This window comes from Cyprinus carpio, chromosome B11, assembly GCF_018340385.1.
Source record: "Cyprinus carpio isolate SPL01 chromosome B11, ASM1834038v1, whole genome shotgun sequence".
In the NCBI taxonomy this organism is placed as follows: Eukaryota; Metazoa; Chordata; class Actinopteri; order Cypriniformes; family Cyprinidae; genus Cyprinus; species Cyprinus carpio.
The window spans coordinates 3,391,732-3,411,361 of NC_056607.1; the positions used below are offsets into that span (position 1 = coordinate 3,391,732).

A 19,630-nucleotide genomic window follows, 5' to 3' on the forward strand; every position below is an offset into this window, starting at 1 on the left:
GCTGTAAGGAGTTTTACCGGTCATAAGCTTATTTATTTATTTATTTATATATTTATTTAATGTTTTGCATTGTATATTTAGACATTATCAAACGCTCAGTGTTTCTAAGATTTGCTTATTTTAATGTTGAATTTAAAAAGATTAATTATTCACATCTCAGTATTATTTTATGACATTTATGTAAAAAGACAATATAAGTGAATGTTAAAAAGGCCAGCAAATACAGAATTTAACCCAATAAAAATCAAAATAACGTAAAAAAAAAAAAAAAAAAAAAACACAAGGCAACCAACTGCATTCAGGGTATCTCTTTCTTGTATTCCTTTAATGGGCAGTCTTCACGTAAAACTTATTCAACTTCCTACAGGGATAGAAAGACTGCAGAAAGACTAAAAACTTAAGCTATGACTATAACTATGGATCTGTGAGACCATAGGATGACCGTCACTAATGGTCTAAATAGAATGATAACCTTCGTTCTGTCTTCTCTCGAGACTTTATGTAAACAAAGCCATTCCCATGACCCCAGAGGTGGAACTCCCACACATATAAAAGCGGGTTTTACTTCTGGCTCGTTCTCTTACCTTGAATGCCCCAGAGTTCCGAGCGACCAGGATTAGTGACGGTCATCCTTCAGTCTCACAGATCCATAGTTATTGTCATAACTTATGATCTGTTTCGACCCCACTCTGACCATCAACTAACGGTCTAAATAGGATGACTTGTCTTAACAGGGTCACAAGGAACTACAGAATGCCAACCTGTCAGTGATGCATCGGTTGTGACCACTGATCTCCTGTGGGGAATATTGCCCAATGAGGCTCCCCTGCGAAGGAAACTCCTGTTCCTCCAGGAAAGTAAGGCTCGCATGCAGGCCTGTGAAACACACAGCTTCTTCCTCTGGTCCTCTCTCGGATGAAGATGAAAAGAGTTGAACCACTGTTGTATAGGGCGTGCCCTAAACAGACCTAAGGGTATTACTATTGATGCCGCTGCTATCATGCCTAATAGCTTCTGGAACCTGTGGGCTATCACAATCTTCCCTGTCTGGAAGTGATTAATTGCTTTCTCCAGGCTGTCTATTCTCAGAGGAGTAAGACATACCTTCATTGTCAAGGAATTGAACTGTAGACCCAGAAAATCCACCTGCTGTTTGGGCTGGAGACAGCTCTTCTTCCAATTCACAGTGAACCCTAGGAACTGAATATGGGCTAGAACTTCTTCTGTGTTACGAATCACCTGTTCTCGGCAAGAAGCACAGATTAGCCAATCGTCCAGATATGGCAGGATCTTGATCCTGCGTAAGTGAAGGGGAGCTAGGGCAGCTGCAACCACCCGAGTGAAGATTCTTGGTACTAATGACAGGCCAAATGGTAGAACCCTGAACTGAAAGGCTTGGCCTTGAAAAGCAAAGTGGAGGAAGGGCCTGTGCTCTTGACAAATTGGAACATGAAAATAGGCATCTTTTAGATCCAGAGATGTGAACCATTCTCCTGCACTTATGGACTGCATTTCAATCCTTGTATGGATCATTTTGAATGGAAGAACTTTCAAGTATTGGTTGAGTCCCCTGAGGTCTAGAATGGGATGATGACTGCCGTCTTTTTTGGCACTATGAAATAAGTTGAATAAAATCCAGTCTGCTGTGCGTTGAAGGGCACCTTTGAAATTGCTCCTTTTTGTAAGAGATTTTCAATTTCTTCTACCAGTATAGACTTCAGTAATGGGTCCCTGACAACAGTCATTCGGACATTTGAAAAGGGTGGAGGGCATCGAAATTGCAGTCTGTACCCATGAGCTATGGTGGATAAAACCCACGGGTCTGAGACTATTTTTTTCCCAACTGGCCTGCAAAAGTTGGGAGGAACTGTCAACCTGGCCCCTGATCCCTATGCAGGTCCGTCTCTGCCTGGATACCTCTGTGAACTTCCCTGTTGGTCCCCTAACCCCCCACCCCCCGGGGCTAAGATTTCCTCTGGGAATATGTGGCAGGATTCTGCCCTTGGGCATGAAAGCTCTGCCCTTGAGCAACAGCTGGATTACTACCCATGCGTCTAGACCAAGCAGGGTGTTGCATCCCCTGGGATTCTTTATACTTCTGCCTGGAGGCTGTGGGAGGTTTATGACAGGCTTGCTGAACAGTTTCGGTCATTGTGATAGAGCACTCTGCCCTATCCAGCACTTCTTGAGAGTCTGAATGAAAGACCTAACCAGGCATCACTGGCAAATTCATTAACTCACCTATTATGGCGCCAGGCAAAGTGGTTTGTGCCAGGCACATTTGTCTATGACATAAAATAGCTGAAGACATTGCCTCCACCACATTACGTGTCAGTAGAGAGTGGGCAGGCAAAGCTGAATCAACAAGGTTCCTAGAATATTGGTCATCTGCTCTTATTGTTTCTCGCAAAGCTGCTAGCAGGATAGCCAAAGCACTGCCTGTTCGGGCTGCATGTGCAGCAGCATTAAAGGACCGTGAAACCAGATGGTCAGTTTTGGCTCACTCTTTCCTGGGACAGTGAGGGTTATTGGAAGCATGGACAAAGGCAGTCCATGCAGCTATCACTTGTTCTACTGGCGGCATGTCCCCCAATCCAGTTTCTGTAGGATAACGGGCATTGGTCAACCGTCTACAGCCTGCATTAAATTGAGGCTTTTGAGACAGTTTCTTCCAAGCTGTTCTCAACATAGACGTGTAGTTGTCTGCCACTAGAATACAAGGTGCAGAACTATTCTGAGATATGCCTTCCCATACACCCCCAACAGGAGCAGGATCATGCAATGGAGACTTTGAAGGGTATTTGAAGGAAATTTCTCTTTCATTGTTGATTCATCATCAACTTCTGCAGAGTCTGAATGAGTACACTCACATTATCTCCCTTCTCCTGACTGTTGTGTATCATCAAAGAGAGAGAAGTGATAGAAGTGATAACACATCAGCATCCTTTGCGCCTTCCCCAGGATGGGACTGTTGCCCATCCGTTGGAATGTCCTCCTTACCGGGAGGTAGAGATGAGGAGGAGGACCGATTAGCTTCAAACTGATCCATTCCCCGTGATAAACTCTGAATAGCTGCTAGGATCTGCAGATAAGTATCCGTGTTACCACCTTCTGTTGTCAGAGCTGGCGTTAGACGTTTAGTTGCCTCAGCCACAAACTCATGGCTTGATTTGTGTGTGGTGTCATGATGGTCACATGTGTGTTTGCGTGGGCGCTTATGACCGTGCCTGTCCGATGAATGTTTCCCCACCCTACCACACTCAGGTGCAGAGCTGCATGCCCTATTAGTGTGACAAATTTGTTCATATCTAGATAGATCACAAGCTGCAATGCAGGGATTATCCACATCTTTCAAATGAGCAACCCCCAAGCATGAAGGACATTCCCTATGCCCATCACGAGGGTCCATTGCTGAGTGACAAAACCTGCAGCACTGAGAAGCCATAATACTCCTGGCGCAGTAGGCAAGCCACACACAATACACTGGCTGTGGACAGCAGTCAAATATATCAAGCTGACATGAATCCAAAGACTCGCACCAGTACGCGAACATACTTTGCAGGTCTTAATCAATCCCAACAACTGCGAACCGTGATATAGGATATGAGAAAATATACAATACTCACCAATTTTGTAATTAAATATATTCAATATCCACTGATGAATAGTCTGAAAAACAAATCAGAATAATCCCAGTTGAACTGTTCGTTTATATACCTAGCCTAATGAACAATAATGTAGTGATAGTAAATTCTACCAACTGCAATTCAGCAGAGAAAAAACACCACAATTCACAGGGACTCAAGGCACCTGCACCATCTGGTGAAGAATTGAATGGTGAAATATAAATTAGATCGTTATTACTAGTACCAGGTCTCTCAAGGCGAGAAAAGTAAAGAGAATGAGGCTGAAGTAAAACCCGCTTTTATACGTGCAGGAGTTATCATTCTATTTAGACTAGGCATGAGCCAGTATGAGATTTTGATGGTATGATAACCTTAAGCAAAAATATCACGGTTTCACGGTATCATGGACCAGTATTGTTGTTACATCTCTGAAATGTGTTATTTTTAAATGACTGGGTAAAAAATATATATTTTTTCCCGCTGGACACAATATATTTTGTTTACGGGTGTTAACAGGCTTCATATTTTTACATAAATGACATTTTGGAAAATGATTGCATTGCAAAGCAATTTGTGCAAGTACAGAACAGAGAGTTGCAATAAGGCAAAAAACTGCCAGTTGGCGATCGCGTACATCAAGAGGGCTCGCGGACAGCAGTGCACCCTGCGGTACTGAGCATATTTTCGACCTCACTGAGCACTTGGAGCTCAGGCTCATCCAATCCGGCGAGTGTGCTTGAGAAAAGCACTGCAAATGAATGGGCTTCAATACAGGAACTATACGTGACGTGACCTGGCCGCTCTCCACCAACAGGAGACATGCAGTTTACTTCTACACTGCACTCAGCCTTATTCCTACTCTTTCAGTCATGGGAGAAATGCCTATGGCAGGAGTTATAGAAAATATGTTTTTGAAACTCAATCGGCTCTTGAAACCGGTAATCGGCCCATCCTAGAGACCATTAGTGATGGTTAGAGTGAGGTCACTTTTAGCTCAACTAGCCCTTGCGCCATTAAGCTCAGAAGAATATAGATAAACTGATGAAAACTCATTTATGAGGGGGAGAGGTAAACTAATGTGTTAGGTGTAATTTCGTTTTGATTAAGAATTAAAAAAAATGAAGTGCATGGATAAATTATTTATAATAAACCTTATAAAAAAAAAATGAAGTGCATGGATAAATTATTTATAATAAACCTTATTCTATTAAAAAAAAAATAAGAATTTTCTATTTTGATTCCATGGTGACTTCAAGCTGTTTCTTGAAACTTGTAATGATTTCAGTGACAAAGCTTTGAATTTGATGACAAAATCATGTGGACATTGTGAACTGGTCTATTAATAATTCCAGAGTTTCCATGCATTTGAAAAATCCATTAGAATCCATTAGTCATCCTATAGATCATTTTTGAATGGAAATTTTCCACTGAGGCAAAAAGGTCATTGGGAGTCATTTGTTGCCACAGGAGGCAGTTTGTGCTCAATGTTATTGATTTGCTCACATGATTTTTATGGTTTCCTTTAAACTATTTATTTGCATTTGATAATGAAGTTAAAAAAAAAACACTGTAATAAAATAAAACATTACAGTGTGAAAAATAAATATGATGCATTTAAACAGCATGGTAAATAATACCATTTGTAAAGTGAGAAAGAAAGTCTAATCTGTTTCTGTGAGACATTTGTAGCACATTGTACAATAACTAATTTTGTTGCAAACAATCTTATGACAACTAATTTTTAATCTAATATAGGTCTAATTCATAATTCATAAAGAAAAATCTCTGTAAGCATCTTGCATTCATCAGAGGATAATTTGACTGCTTCTAATCTTCATCATGGTTTTAGGTTTGAAAGATCTAAAAATCTACAAAACTTTATTTATTTGTTAAAACAAAAGTTACCTCACTTTTAATCTAACTGCTTTCCATCATCCTGTAGAGATAGCTAGTGTGATGCTAAAAGTTTTTATTTGTAAATGGTTTGTATGCCATATCGTAAAAGTTGAAATGTTTAACTGCAGGGGTTGTTTGATTTTGTGTGTTTGTATTTGCGTGTGTGGTAGTGTTTGTTTTTGCATGTATGCTTGTGTTTGCATGTATGTTTGTGTTTTTTTTGCCCTTGTTTGTATGTGTTTGTACTTGTTTGAGTTTATGTTTATGTTTGTTTGTATGTTTACCTTTGTATGTTTGCATTTATATGGTTGTGTTTGTTTGCGTGTATGTTTATGTTTTGTTGCATGTTTGTGGTGTATGTTTGTGTGTTTGAATGTATATCTATGTGTGCATGTTTGTGTTTGCATGCATTTTTACATTTGTGTCTTTGCTGTATGTTTGTGTTTGCATGTATGTGTTTGCTTGTGTGTTTGTGTTTGCATGTGTGTTTGTGTTTGCTTGTGTGTTTGTGTTTGCTTGTATGTTTGTGTTTGCATGTGTGTTTGTGTTTGCATCTGTTTTTGTGTTTGCTTGTATGTATGTGTTTGTGTTTGAATGTGCATTTGTGTTTGCTTGTATATTTGTGTTTGCTTGTATGTTTGTGTTTGCTTATATGTTTGTGTTTGCATGTGTGTTTGTGCTTGCATGTTTGTATTTGCTTGTATGTTTGTGTTTGCATGTGTGTGTGTTCGTTTGCTTGTGTGTTTGTTTGCATGTATGTGTTTGCTTGTATGTTTGTGTTTGCATGTGTGTTTGTGTTTGCTTGTGTGTCTGTGTTTGCTTATATGTTTGTGTTTGTACGAGTGTTTGTTTGTATGTGTGTGTTTTTTGTGTCCTTTGTATGTGTTTGTACTTGTTTGAGTTTGCGTGTATGTTTATGTTTGTTTGTACAGTATGTTTTACCTTTGTATGTTTGCGTTTGTATGGTTGTGTTTGTTTGCGTGTATGTTTATGTTTTGTTGCATGTTTGTGGTGTATGTTTGTGTGTTTGAATGTATATCTATGTGTGCATGTTTGTGTTTGCATGTATTTTTTGTGTTTGCATGTATGTTTGTGTTTGCATGTATGTGTTTGCTTGTATGTTTGTGTTTGTATGTGTGTTTGTGCTTGCTTGTATGCTTGTGTCTGCTTGTATGTTTGTGTCTGCTTGTGTGTTTGCATGTGTGTTTGTGTTTGCTTGTATGTTTGTGTTTGCATGTGTGTTTGTGTTTGCTTGTGTGTTTGCTTGTATGTTTGTGTTTGCTTGTATGTATGTGTTTGCTTGTATGTTTGTGTTTGCTTGTATGTTTGTGTTTGCATGTGTGTTTGTGTTTGCATGTTTGTATTTGCTTGTATGTTTGTGTTTGATTGTATGTTTGTGTTTGCTTGTATGTCTGTGTTTGCTGTATGTCTGTTTTGCTTGTATGTCTGTGGTTGCTTGTGTGTTTGTGTTTGCGTGTATGTATGTGTTTGTGTTTGCTTGTGTTTGTGTTTGCATGTGTGTTTGCATGTGTGTTTGTGTTTGCATGTGTGTTTGTTTGTATGTTTGTGTTTGCATGTGTGTTTGTGTTTGGTTGTATGTTTGTGTTTGCTTGTATGTTTGTATGTATATGTTTGCTTGTGTGTTTGTTTTTGCTTGTATGTTTGTGTTTGCTTCTGTGTGTTTGTGTTTGCATGTATTTTTGTGTTTGATTGTGTGTTTGCTTGTATGTCTGTGTTTGCATGTATGTTTGTGTTTGCTTGTATGTCTGTGTTTGCATGTATGTTTGTGTTTGCTTGTATGTCTGTGTTTGCATGTATGTTTGTGTTTGTGTATGTTTGTGTTTGATTGTATGCTTGTGTTTGCTTGTATGTTTGTGTTTGCTTGTAAGTTTGTGTTTGCATGTGTGTTTGCGTGTATGTTTGTGTTTGGTTGTATGTTTGTGTTTGCATGGGTGTTTATGTTTGTGTGCATGTTTGTGTTTGCATGTATGTTTGTATTTGGGTTTGAATGTATGTTTGTGTTTTGTGAACAATTTTCCTACAGCAAAGAAAGCTTTTGTTGAAAACCACCTTCGTACGCCCATATTTATTTCACTTTTTGTCACCGTCTTCTTCATCTATCTTATCTGATCCTGAACATCGGAAATTACATTCATCAGATCCACATTATAAATAGTTCTTCCAGGACTTTACCTAACAATCTACCAGATGCCCCACGCAAATCCAGGTGTGTCATAAAAAAAGGTTCAGTACACATCCTTTGACCACTCACTGAACTTATCCTGAACTTTTGGCAAAGTTCACAGCACCAGTAGACCCAGCTGCACTCACTGATACATGTTGTAAAAAAGGAGGCAATGGACATACTTCGATCACTGAACATCTCAGAAAAATGATCTGTTTTGATCACTGAACTTTGTCTGACACAACACCAAAGTTTAAAATGCCAGATCCCTCAAAAACTCATTAGATTACGATTATAAAACAACCCCGCAAACATCCCTAGATGTTTTTAATTCATTTTTTTTATAACCTTGGCTGATCTGATATTGACGCATCACTGATTCTACCTCCCATCTTCAAATCTTCTTTTATTTCATTGCGGTGCGTATGATGTTGTAAAAGTTTAGACATTTAAGTGCATATGTGCGTTTTAACTAGCAGTCCACAAATTTTATGGCAAGAAAATCAAAGAGGAATCCTGTCTTGATTTTATCACGCAGTATGAAACAAAAACATTTGCTTTCATTCCAGTTAGATATGTGCGCACATTGGTGTGTTTTAAATGATGGCTATATAAAATGGCTACATGTATATAACACGCCAGAAGTTTTAAGACTGACAAAAACCAAAGACCGATTAAAGGAATAACTGAATTAAGTGTGAATAACTAAATAAACTAAAATAAATAAATAAATAAATTCCTGTGGCTTTGGAGGCATTTGTTTAAAAGAAAAACTTGTATAGGCTAACCTAATTTTTAAAGTGAAAAGCTTTAGGATGAATGGTGAATGGTTTCATCAATTAAGAAATGTCATAGATTTTTTAAAAACTAACTCTCTTTAATTTTAAAACATTACTTTGTTTAATTATTTTGTCATACATTTAAATCTATTTCTGTTTTCTCTCCACCGGTGTTGGGGGCGGGTAGTGGGTGTGACCAGGACCGGATGTAACTTCATTCAGAGTTTTCAGCAGTGAGTGAGGATGTATGTGACGGAAAAAGCGTAAGATGCTCTTGTTCTTTTGTGTTACTTGCTATCAGTAAAGGGCTGCATTCCAGTTCACTTTTTTATGCCCTTCACTCGCTAACTTCCCTCCGTTTTGTTTACTTGGATGTACGCCATTGATTACATTGCATGAGTGCCCACTACTGGCGGAACCCTTGCAATGGGCTGAACTGGAATGTCCTAAGCCCTTGATCACTCAGAATCAGCTATTCAGTTGGTTAATTGTTTACATTTTTCCTCTTACAAATTTGTTTGGTGTGGCATTCTATATGTATATAGTTATGCTTGAGCTGTTATAAATGAAAAAAAAAAAAAAAAAATAATTTATATATTATAGAGTTGTTTGGGGTGGGGATAAATTAAACGTGATCCGCGATGATGTCATAGTCGTGTTGCATTGTGGTCTATAGAGCGGACTGAAGTTTGCATATGAAGCAGACTCACTCCCTCGGTCAAAATCGAGGGGTCGAGGGTATGTCCATCTAAACTTTCCTCGTCCACTTGATGAAGTGGAACACACTTCAAAATGGCGGCGGGGATACCCCCGAGGGTAAGTGCTTAGGGAAGTTCACGAGTGCATGTCTAAAAGTGAACTGGAACACAGCCAAGGTCTAGCTTTTTAAAATTGTAATGTTACAAGATTTTGACTACTGGCGCATGCTGTTGCATTTTCTTTCAGATTAATGCAAGATGTTTTCATTATTTAACTTTGTCAAACGCTACCTTTTTTAAAACAGATTTGTAACAGACAACTACTGTATTGTTTAACAAACATGTCTGATACTTTTTTTGAGTTTGTTTTAGATCAGGGTAAGATGGTCAACTCTTTTTATTTTATTTTCTAACTTGTGTCAGTATCAAACTCTACTTTTTAAAAATTGTAATATTAGACTACGACATAGATTTTGACAACTGGCATGTTGTTTAACGATCCCATCAGATACTTTTTTTTGTTTTAGATCATAAGATGCTCGACTTTTTCTTTTCTAAAATGTAACAAACACCTTTTTATAATTGTTTAACAATACGTAAATGATTGTCTTGACTTGTTTTACTGTTTTCTGGAAAACACAGTCATTACATTGCTCATATTGCATGTATGCTAGATGTTTTTCTTCAAATGTATGTGAAAAAACTTTTAAAACTTCCCTTGATCCCGTTAACTAACAAATACACCGTTTTACATTTTAAAGTTTAAAGCACATAGTTTTTGAACGGTTTCAATATCCAACAACATGAGGGGTCATAAATTCCTTTAGATTGGTGGGGTGGACAAACAGATGTACAAACAGATGTCCAGTAGGATGTGTGGGGGTGTACACGAACAGGTGTCCAGTTAGGGTGGGGATGGGTGGGATTTTTATGAGGGATCGTTAATCAAATTTTGACAAAAAGGACATGGCATTCTCTCTCATGTGGTTCCTTTCCTGCTTTCGCTGCCCAATCAGCTTGTAATTTTCATACTGGACAATGCCCTTGTCACACAGCAAAATGGGTAAAACATGTATTTGAAGCTGAAAACACTGAAATAATGAAATGGCCAGAACAGAGTCCTGATCTAAACCTGACTGAAATATCTGGAAAATCCTTGGTGACAAAGTTATGGCTAAGAAACTCACTGCAATCACCAAACTGTGGAAGAGACTGGACCAAGGTTTCATAAATCAAACTCAAGGTTTCATAAATTCCCTAATTTTGATCTCCACTGTACACATAGTTTAAACTGTTAACATAAAATTATATTCTTTTTATTTTACCTCAAACACAAAAATAATATAGGCTACATTTTAAATTACATTAACTTTTACAAATGTTTTGTGCAACACTTCTCTCTTCACCTAGCAAAAGCTTCTGTCCAATTTTTTCAGAGCTCCAGTACAGACTGGTGGCTTGATTCCCTGTACAAGAATTACACAAGGTTTTCAATTTAGTCCTGTTGATGAGCAAATGCAGTATTTCAGCAATCAGAAATGGTAAAAGTGAAAACATGTGCATACTTTGTACAAAATGCATACAATGTTGAAGAGAGTGGACATAGCCTTATCTTCCCATTCATTGGTGTATTCCTGAGTAGGAGAAAAAATAATACACATTTAGATCTTGAGAACTCGCTCACCAGAAATGAGAGTGTCTTATTTCAGCACGATAGATGTAGATTAGTGCAAATGCTCTAGGCCTTACCCCATTGAAGGTGATCCAGGGAACATGAGTGTGTGCTGGTTTGAGCGCTTGCGTCTTTACTGCATTTTGATGCATTAATCTGTGGCCAAACTCTCCTCTGGTACAAGACTCTATAGTCTGCCATTTAACAAATGGCGCATAGAGCTGCAAACACTGGCAAAGAAAAAAGAAGGAAAAAAACCCCACTCATAATTGCTCTTCATCATCCAAAAAATAAAGATGTAATGAGGGTCAGCAATGTTGGCTCAGAGACACTTACAGGCTTAGCAGATTTTAGTATATCTGCAGATGACTCCATGCAGTAAATGACAGGAAATGCTGCATTATTGGCTGCATATAAAACACATGCCTATTAAGAAATAAGAAATACTAGGAATGTTTAACTAAAATAGAGAAAGAGAGAAATCTTTTTCATTTTAAAAACCTAATGAGCTGCCTTTCTGTATTTGCTGCTTCCATACAGATAATTCTTGAGGTTAGCATGTTGCTAGGCTAACAACATAATACTCCAAGCATAACACACAAACACGCATATATTTGGTAAAAAAGATTATTTGTCTGTAATCAATAATTTATCATGTAATGAAATGTGTATTTTATTTATACTATAGTCAGCATTGTTAGCTAACAAACTCACCTCAACAATGTTAATGTAGCACTCTGGTTCTCCATGTTGACACGAGAATATATTATCTTCGGGAAGCTCCTTAAATGACAAGTTAACAGTCATAAACACAAGTAAAGTCATAACATTTTCCCCATTACAATACACAGTCTTATAAATAGCTGTACCTTAGCATTGCCAAAGGGCACCAGGTTGACATTCATTATATCTTTTAGTAAAATCCAGGTTGGGAAGAGTTGTTCTGTAAGGAGCGCTCTGCAGCCTGGACACAGGCTCTCATAATAGAGAGTGATCTCTACGGGAGGAACCACTGCATCGGGCCGGGTCGCATTCAGTTCCATACATTCCCTTACGAAAAAGAAGTTTATTCAAGTGTGCTATTAGTATACTTATTTTAAACTAAAAATAGGAAAGTATACTTTTAGTTTACTTTTTATGTACTTCTCAGAAATGGGCTTTATGTACTTCTAAGATATATACTTATAATGACAATTAAGTATACTTGACTTATACTTACAAAAAGTCAAAATATACTTGAACTTTACTTAAGTATACTTAATAAAATAAACTTGAAGTATACTACTTTTTGGTAAGGGTTGTTTCTGCACCTACTCAGATACACAAAAAGAAACATGGTGTAGCAACAAATGAGGGAGAAAAAAATTGTCCAAATTGACCAGTTCGCCAAATTACAAGTTATTTACAATTACAAGAATTTACAATTACAATTGTAAGGCTACACTCATGCAATGTAACTGCAGTTTGAATAATCAAGTCATAAAATTATAACCTATAAATTTTGTCTGATAGCACACAAAAATCCTGTGACAATTAACAGAATTCAGATAACTATACATGCAAATGCATTGTTAAATTATTGAAATATTAATTTATAATCTCAGGTGTATAAGGATTTTAGGTCAAGTGGTGTTTGGCTGACAAAACTGTTTGGAAATCCTTGGTGTCCCGGTCCTGGTCAGGTATGTTTTGAAGAATGTCTGCTGGTTTGAGCTGGTCCTAAGCTGGTCATGTGCTGGTCCTGAGCAAGAGCTAGTTGCTTAGAATCAGAAATCAGAATCAGAAAGAGCTTTATTGCCAAGTGTGTTCACACATACAAGGAATTTGTCTTGGTGTTAGAAGCTTCCGGTATAGAAAATACAAACAAAGTGCAGACATACATAAAAAGTAAGTATATTAAGTCCACTATCATCTCCACAGTTTTGAGAGTGTTTAACTCCAGGTTGTTAAACCTGCACCATACAGCCGGAATGATGGAGATCTGTGTGAAGAGGGGGGCCAGTTGGTCAGCACATACATTAAGACAGGCAGGTGAAACACCATCTTGGCCTGAAGCTTTCTTTGATTTCTGCTTCCTGAAGATCCAGTAGGTGAACGTGTGAAGTGCAGATCAGAGCAGAGCAAATCTCCTTTGTTAGTCAGTTCCTGGCCTGGTTATACAAGATTTTATCCCCACTTCTGTAAGCATCCTTTTTGGCATGACAAAGCTGTTTGAGTTTCCCTGTAAACCACGGTTTATCATTATTGAATGATAAAAATGTGCTGGTGGGGATGCACATATCCTCACAGAAACTGATATATGAAGTTACAGTCTCCGTGAGCTTGTCCAGAATCGGTGGCAGCAGCTTCAGAAACACTCCAATCAGGTGAGGTTGAAACAGGCTTGTAAATACCGCTCTGCTTCATTAGTTCATCTTTTAACACTCCAGGTTTAACACTACAGGTTTAGCTGATTTCAGTTTCTGCCTGTAGGTCGGTATAAGATGAACCAAACAGTGATCAGAGAGCCCCAAAGCTGCCCGTGGGACAGATTGATATGCATCTTTTGCTGTGTAACAGTGATCCAATATATAACTGTCTCTGGTGGGACATGTAAAATGCTGTCTGTATTTATTCATTTCTCCGTTTCAGTTATCTTTGTTACAATCTCCAAGAATTGTTCCATTTCAGTTATTTGTTCAGCCAGCTGTTGCATCGTGGCGCTCACGCATGCGTCCAGAGGCACATACACATTCACGAGAATGAAAGAGAAAAACTCCTGGGGAGAATGGAACGGTTTACAGTTTATGAAGAGTGCCTCTAAATTAGGAGAGCACATCTTCTTCAGATTTATTACGTCTGAACACCAACCTTCATTTATGTAAAAACATAGTCCACCACCTCTCGTTTTCCCTGTTAACTCCACGGTGTGATCCGCTCTAAACAGCTGGTAGCCTGGCAGATGAAACGTGTTGTCTATTTCGTTGATTTCATAATCCTACAGTTATATAGCTTGTCAGAGAACTATGGCTTTGCATAGTATGCTGCTCCACCTAAAAGCAAGTGATGGAGATTTACTGCTAATCACAGAACCAGCTTTACTGACTAAATGTGCATGACAATCGCAATTAATTGCATACGATTAATCGTGCAGCCCTAGCCGCTATTTTTAAATGGCATCCAATAAATTATTTGAGTTAAGTATTTGAGTAACCAATTAGGTCCATGTCCACTCAGTTTTATTTGTAGTACAAAATGTAGTTGTTCAGTTATTTTTCTTTTTTATTCACATTTATTGATTTCATAAGGAATATTTAATTGATTATATAGCTTTAAAATTTACTCACAATTTTTTTTAAAAAATGTAAACATGTTTTACCAAAGAACAATTTTGTAAGATGTGGAGAGAAACACCAGGTACAAGCTAAAACATGGTTGGCCTTACTCCACACAACACAACTAAAACACGACTGTTGAGAGTTAACCAGGGCAAACAGTTCCTGCCGCATATTGCAACAACACTGTCACATAACAATGTAGATGAGCACTCATGACAATGAAGACGACAAAAAAATAAGTCTTTAATTAATCCACACAATAACAATAAATCCACATAGAGGAAAGTAGTTACACACATTGACGTTCACATTAACAATACCTGACAAAACTAAACTGAACGAACACGAACTTAAGTACACCAGCAAACTGGGAAAATTAACAGGACACAGGGGAACCAAATTACATAATCAGACATGAGGGAAAACTAGGTCATGGAACACGAGGAATGAAAAACAAACAAAAGTCCATGTGGTGGTGACAAACAGTACTGCAGCCAGACATGATCATTGCTTTGTGAGCCCAGCTGAGTGGTCAGCTGTAGGGGCTTTATAGGATGGTCACTTTGTAAAGTTTTCAGTTGGCTGGGGATCACGGGGAAGCAAAAAGAACAGCCATCAAATCCATATGTGAAGCTGCAGAAAAAAATAAAATACAATAGGTGGCTTTAGATCAAGAGGGCTGATCCATGTGCAGCTGTATACTGGGGCGCAGACTGAGGCCTGATCAACCCTGGCTGGGTCACCTGGAAGAGGGTATTTGATGTTGAAAGACCCGACACACCAGAGGACCCCAGGGAACATCATTGATGATGCATCCCAGTGCAACAGGACGATGTATGTTACATACTGAGTTTTAAGACCGAAGATGTTGACTTTGGTGAAATGCTGACTTTTCCTGATTGGTTAATTAAGTCCCATTCTACATTTTTTTCTCATTAATTTTTCAGTTCCTTTTAGAAGTACAGCAACATCCAAAACCTTGTTTAGGAAGGCAACAAATCACATACGAATTCTGTAAGTGTGTTGCATCCTTTTTACTGGGATACCTTCAGGCCAAAGATTTTTGTCATGCATCCTTGAGCATGCAGCATGCATCTTTCACTAACTATGAATAACACTATCCTGTGAGTGTGATTCTGATGAGATGGGAAAGTTGCAACTGGCAGTCAGTATAGTTTGGCCATTTTTTTTTTCATCTTTTGACATCATTTCTAGTGAAAACTCAGAATTGTGGAAATTTTATTGCGTTGTTATCACCAAATTTCTATCTATTTTTGATGATCATTAGGCGTTTATGCTGCCTCTGAGCCACCACCCATTAATTCACTACACCACCACTCTGACTGAACATTTCCCTTTATGTTAGTAGAAGTTGGAACAATATGAAAGTGAGTAAATGATATCAAAATGAACTATTCCCTTAAATAGGAATTTCATATTTCAGTATGATATGTGTAAACTAGAGACTAGGGCTGCACGATTAAACCTAATGTTTAATCTCGATAACGATATCCACCTTTCTCGATTAATTAAAAATAATCGTCACGATATTGGCCAGCTCGTTATTTATCCTGAAACATGTTTTTAATTTGGCATTTGCGTTATCTTGCATTGCTAACAAGTCTTCACTAGCATTCATGCTTGTGGTTGCCAGATGTGAAGAGCTTTAAGCCCCAAAACAGAACCTTTCTCCTTTAAAGATACACTTTCTTCCCAGTGTTTTATTTAATTTGTGCAATCTGGTAACCCTGTGCACGCGCACTGATGGCGGAACAAGCGCTGATGATGATATGAAAACATAAGAGTTTAGCGTTCTCTCCACAGCGATATTCTGCTTACATGAAAGTGTCATATAGACCAGGGGTTTTCGCCCAGGGGGGAGCCGGCACCTGTCAAGGGGGGCGCGAGCATCAGTTAATTCAGAGACATTCCCTTGAGGATTTATGAATATGAGTTAGCAAATCTTTAGCCATCCACTAGGGGGCAATCTGACTCCCACTGCTTGTCGACACAAGTTAGAGTAGAGCAGAGTCGGCTGGAGTATCAGTCACGCTTATTGAGAGTGTAAGATGATTTACGGTTAGCCGTGTCGGCATGTTGTTATCTCAGAAACACGCTCAGCCATAACATTGAATCAGGTAAACTGGTTATATATTTATGTTTCAGTATAATTACGCACGCTATACCAGGGGTGGTTCTAAAACATTTTTAGCTGGGTTTCAGCCCCGCTATCTGTCACCTTAGCCCCCAAAAACTATCTTAACAATCAGGCCAGTGCTACTTCCTCAAGAAAGTTTTTCATTCTCACGTGTTTTAAGTCTTGTCAGTTTAAACACTACAGTAATTTTAAGCCATTTAAGCCCAAGACATCTCAATGCGGTACTCATGTGTTGTGATAATGCGTTTCTATGCGCACCACGCACGCACACATGTGAAGTGCACAAACAGATAGCCTTCTCAGACAGCAGGTGAATAAAAGTGGTTGTTTTGATAAGTATCTTTGTAAGCACAGTCAGTTGTTTTAAGTGAACGTAAACAGTAAAGAAAATATCAAATTTAGTATAACGGATCCATGCATTTCTTATTAAAATAATGTTAATCAAAAAGAGCAAAAGAAAAATTGTTTGGTGCTTTAATAGTTTTAATGGATATTTGCGCTTATGTTATTGTTAATAAAGTAAAGGGGGGGGGGGGTGGAATTACACAAACTTGGTGGTGGGGTGGGGGGTGGCATGTCCTAAAAGGTTGAAAACCCCTGATATAGACAATGTGTGTTTTTTCACAAGCCATTTGTAAATAAATGCGCTTTTCCTACCTGTGACAATAAAATGGGGAAAAATGTACATACATTGGAATTTATATTAAGAGTTTCTAAAGTTTTTACCAGTTTTCGTGTTGAAAATGGCATGGCAATGTTAGTTTTCAGTGTGTATTAAAGATCAAATTTACTGTCTGATCTGAGTGTTTTTTTCCCATTTGCGAACAAATTGTCACTTAGAAAATGTAATGTGAATTCAGATGACAAAACACTAACCAAAACCATGAGTTTGTATTATCATAGTTGGTAAAAATGAAGTCATTGTATAGTCAGTGGAGGTTGGTTAAAGGACACATTTCCCTGCTGAATAAAAAAAAAAAAACAAACAAAAACAAAAAAAAAACCTAAAACCAGCCTAAGCTGGTTGACTGATTTTAGTTGGTCATCCAGCCCGGTCTTTGCTGGTCAAAGCTGGTCAGAAGGCTGGTTTTAGAGGGGTTTTGACCACTTCCTTAGCTGGTCAGGCTGGGAGACCAGCCAGAACAACCAGCTAAAACCAGCTTGACAAAGCTGGGAGACCAGCTTAAACCAGCTAAGTTTAGGCTGGTTTTAGCAGTTTTTTTTTCAGCAGGATAGAATAATCGTTATTAATAACCGTGATTATAATTGTAAGCAAAATAATCGTAATTATCAGTTTAACCATTATCGTGCAGCCCTAATAATTATATGATATGATTTTATTTTTTTTCTCTCAGAATTCAAGAGTACGTGCCTGGCATTTCTTATATAATGGGTTTCTACCAGAAATATCAGAAAAAACCCAGAACGCCAAGCAGCTGTCACTGTTGTGGCATCCTCACCAGAAACCTTTGTCTCTGAATTCCAGAGGTTGTTGTCTTATGAACATATTTCATGTCTTTTCAATTTCAAATGTCTTATTGCCTTCCTGCTTCTTTAGGCTGATGAAATATTATTTTGTCCTCTTTAGCGAACAGTCTACAGTCTTCCCCATTAGGGGAAGTCGTGGACTAATGGTTAGAGAGTAGAGAGAGACTTGCCAGTGCTCTCTCCACCCTCAATACAGAGAATGGTTGCATGTACAGTGCTCTCTCCACCCTCAATACCACGACTGAGGTGCCCTTGAGCAAGGCACCGAACCCCCAACTGCTCCCCGGGCGCCGCAGCATAAATGGCTGCCCACTGCTCCGTGTGTCTTCACTGCTGTGTGTGTGCACTTTGGATGGGTTAAAAGCAGAGCATGAATTCTGAGTATGGGTTACCATACTTGGCTGTACAGTATGTCACATCACTTTCACTTTCACTTTTTCACTTTCAAAAGGGCAATTCCCTCATCAATCAATTTTTTGGGGTTTAAAGCCGTGAACTTCACCATGTCAATCTAACAGGTTAATTTATGAACTATGGATGAGAAAACTGTGTCTGTTCTTGTGTACTTGAATGAATTCTGCAAACTTTTTTTTTTTTCTTCGTAACAGGCTGGTGTTGCAGAGCATTTCTGGAAAGACCAAACTGACAACAAAGAAAAATGGATCATCAAATGTTCTGAATTGTTTGCATTCAAAGATATATACTAAAATCAGTACTTTTGAATTATACTCCAATGAATAAAGTGTGCATCAAGAATTCATAGTGACATTAATTCATTATGTTCAGAATGATATTCATATTTCAACCTAGAGATGGTTAGATTTACATGTAGAGCATCTGCAACACCTCCTTCATATTCAGAATGTCAAAGGATTGGCACATCAATTGTAAATAAATGTCTTTGATCAAAATGTTGGTTCTGTGCAATGGTACCTTGTCCAACTTAAGTTCTACCTAGCTCCTCTCTGATAAAACCTCAATAACAGACATCTCACCTCTCCAGGAAGGTCCAGGAGTCTCTCACATATTAGCAGCTCCCTGAAATTCCCATAAATTGTATACAATATCTTGGAAATTGAGCAAGCAAGAGAAAAGCCCAGATCCAGGGTATTAAAGTGCATTTTTAGCAGTTCAATCACAAGTTGTCAGTCAAGATGCCTGTACCATTTCTACCTGTTATACATGCATTTTGAATGTGTCTCCTTGGACCACTTCTGCTCGGATTTCTTCACACTCTTCATCACTTTTGCAAGACTGTTGAGTGTAATGCACGAATGAACCAACTCTGTTAACACGGCTTGGGGTCAGTGATGCAACCATTTTGAAATAAGTTTTGCAGAGTGGAATCTCTGCAATAATATATAGTATACGTAGCCCTGAGTATTTAAAAAAGAGAGAGAAAAAAATGCCCCTTCAAATTTTGAACTCTGTAATGACTTTTGTCTGGGAACAAAGAAAATTATTTTGACATTAACTTGCATTACTGGATTGCACGCTGTTCTGCGTAAAATTGATCATGTTAAACTCAGGTTCGCCAACAGGGTGCACCTAAGCTTTACACTACGCATCAGTAGCTTTAACACAGTTTTTAACCTGTGTTTTTCATGTTGTTTACAGGTAAGCTGACAATAATCATTACTGTAGTAATGCCCAACAGTACTTTGTTCTTATAGTTGTAGTTCACATCTGAGAAATAAAAAAAAGGTAACTTTAACCGTGATTAAGAGTGTTGTACATAAAATGGCAGACGAGAGTGTTATCGACTCCAAGAAAGACTAGTAACCTTCAGCACGAGCAAAGTGAGGAGTAAA

At 38.2% G+C, this 19,630-nt stretch overlaps 1 protein-coding gene and 1 long non-coding RNA gene across 3 annotated transcripts; one reads left to right on the plus strand and one right to left on the minus strand.

Moving 5' to 3' along the window:
- Nucleotides 1-10,372: 10,372 nt before the first annotated feature.
- Nucleotides 10,373-13,903, minus strand: LOC109098806 (gamma-interferon-inducible lysosomal thiol reductase-like). 2 transcript variants are annotated; one of them, XM_042733401.1, is made up of 7 exons: nucleotides 13,707-13,903; nucleotides 11,726-11,906; nucleotides 11,571-11,639; nucleotides 11,193-11,282; nucleotides 10,934-11,086; nucleotides 10,750-10,818; nucleotides 10,383-10,650 (listed from the first exon to the last, which is right to left on the minus strand). In XM_042733401.1, exons 2-7 carry the CDS (start codon nucleotides 11,897-11,899, stop codon nucleotides 10,591-10,593), a joined length of 615 nt encoding a protein of 204 aa, XP_042589335.1. In that variant the 5' UTR covers nucleotides 11,900-11,906; nucleotides 13,707-13,903; the 3' UTR covers nucleotides 10,383-10,590. The 2 variants fall into 2 exon arrangements, with proteins under 2 accessions (XP_042589336.1, XP_042589335.1); XM_042733402.1 differs by lacking the exon at nucleotides 11,193-11,282 and having other exon boundaries at nucleotides 10,373-10,650.
- A 734-nt stretch (nucleotides 13,904-14,637) lies between these two features.
- LOC122138791 lies at nucleotides 14,638-18,693 on the plus strand. The gene is made up of 3 exons (XR_006155804.1): nucleotides 14,638-15,007; nucleotides 15,121-15,187; nucleotides 18,428-18,693. It is a non-coding gene; the product is annotated as an uncharacterized LOC122138791 (long non-coding RNA).
- Nucleotides 18,694-19,630: the final 937 nt, after the last annotated feature.

What these genes read in the sequence shown, in the direction of transcription:
- LOC109098806 (XM_042733401.1), bottom strand. Translation starts at nt 11,899, where the DNA reads ATGGAACTGAATGCGACCCGGCCCGATGCAGTGGTTCCTCCCGTAGAG. An exon ending in TGCCCTTTGGCAATGCTAAG is followed by an intron (nt 11,640 to 11,725) that starts GTACAGCTATTT and finishes TTGTCATTTAAG; the next exon opens with GAGCTTCCCGAAGATAATAT. An exon ending in GCTACATTAACATTGTTGAG is followed by an intron (nt 11,283 to 11,570) that starts GTGAGTTTGTTA and finishes ATTTCTTAATAG; the next exon opens with GCATGTGTTTTATATGCAGC.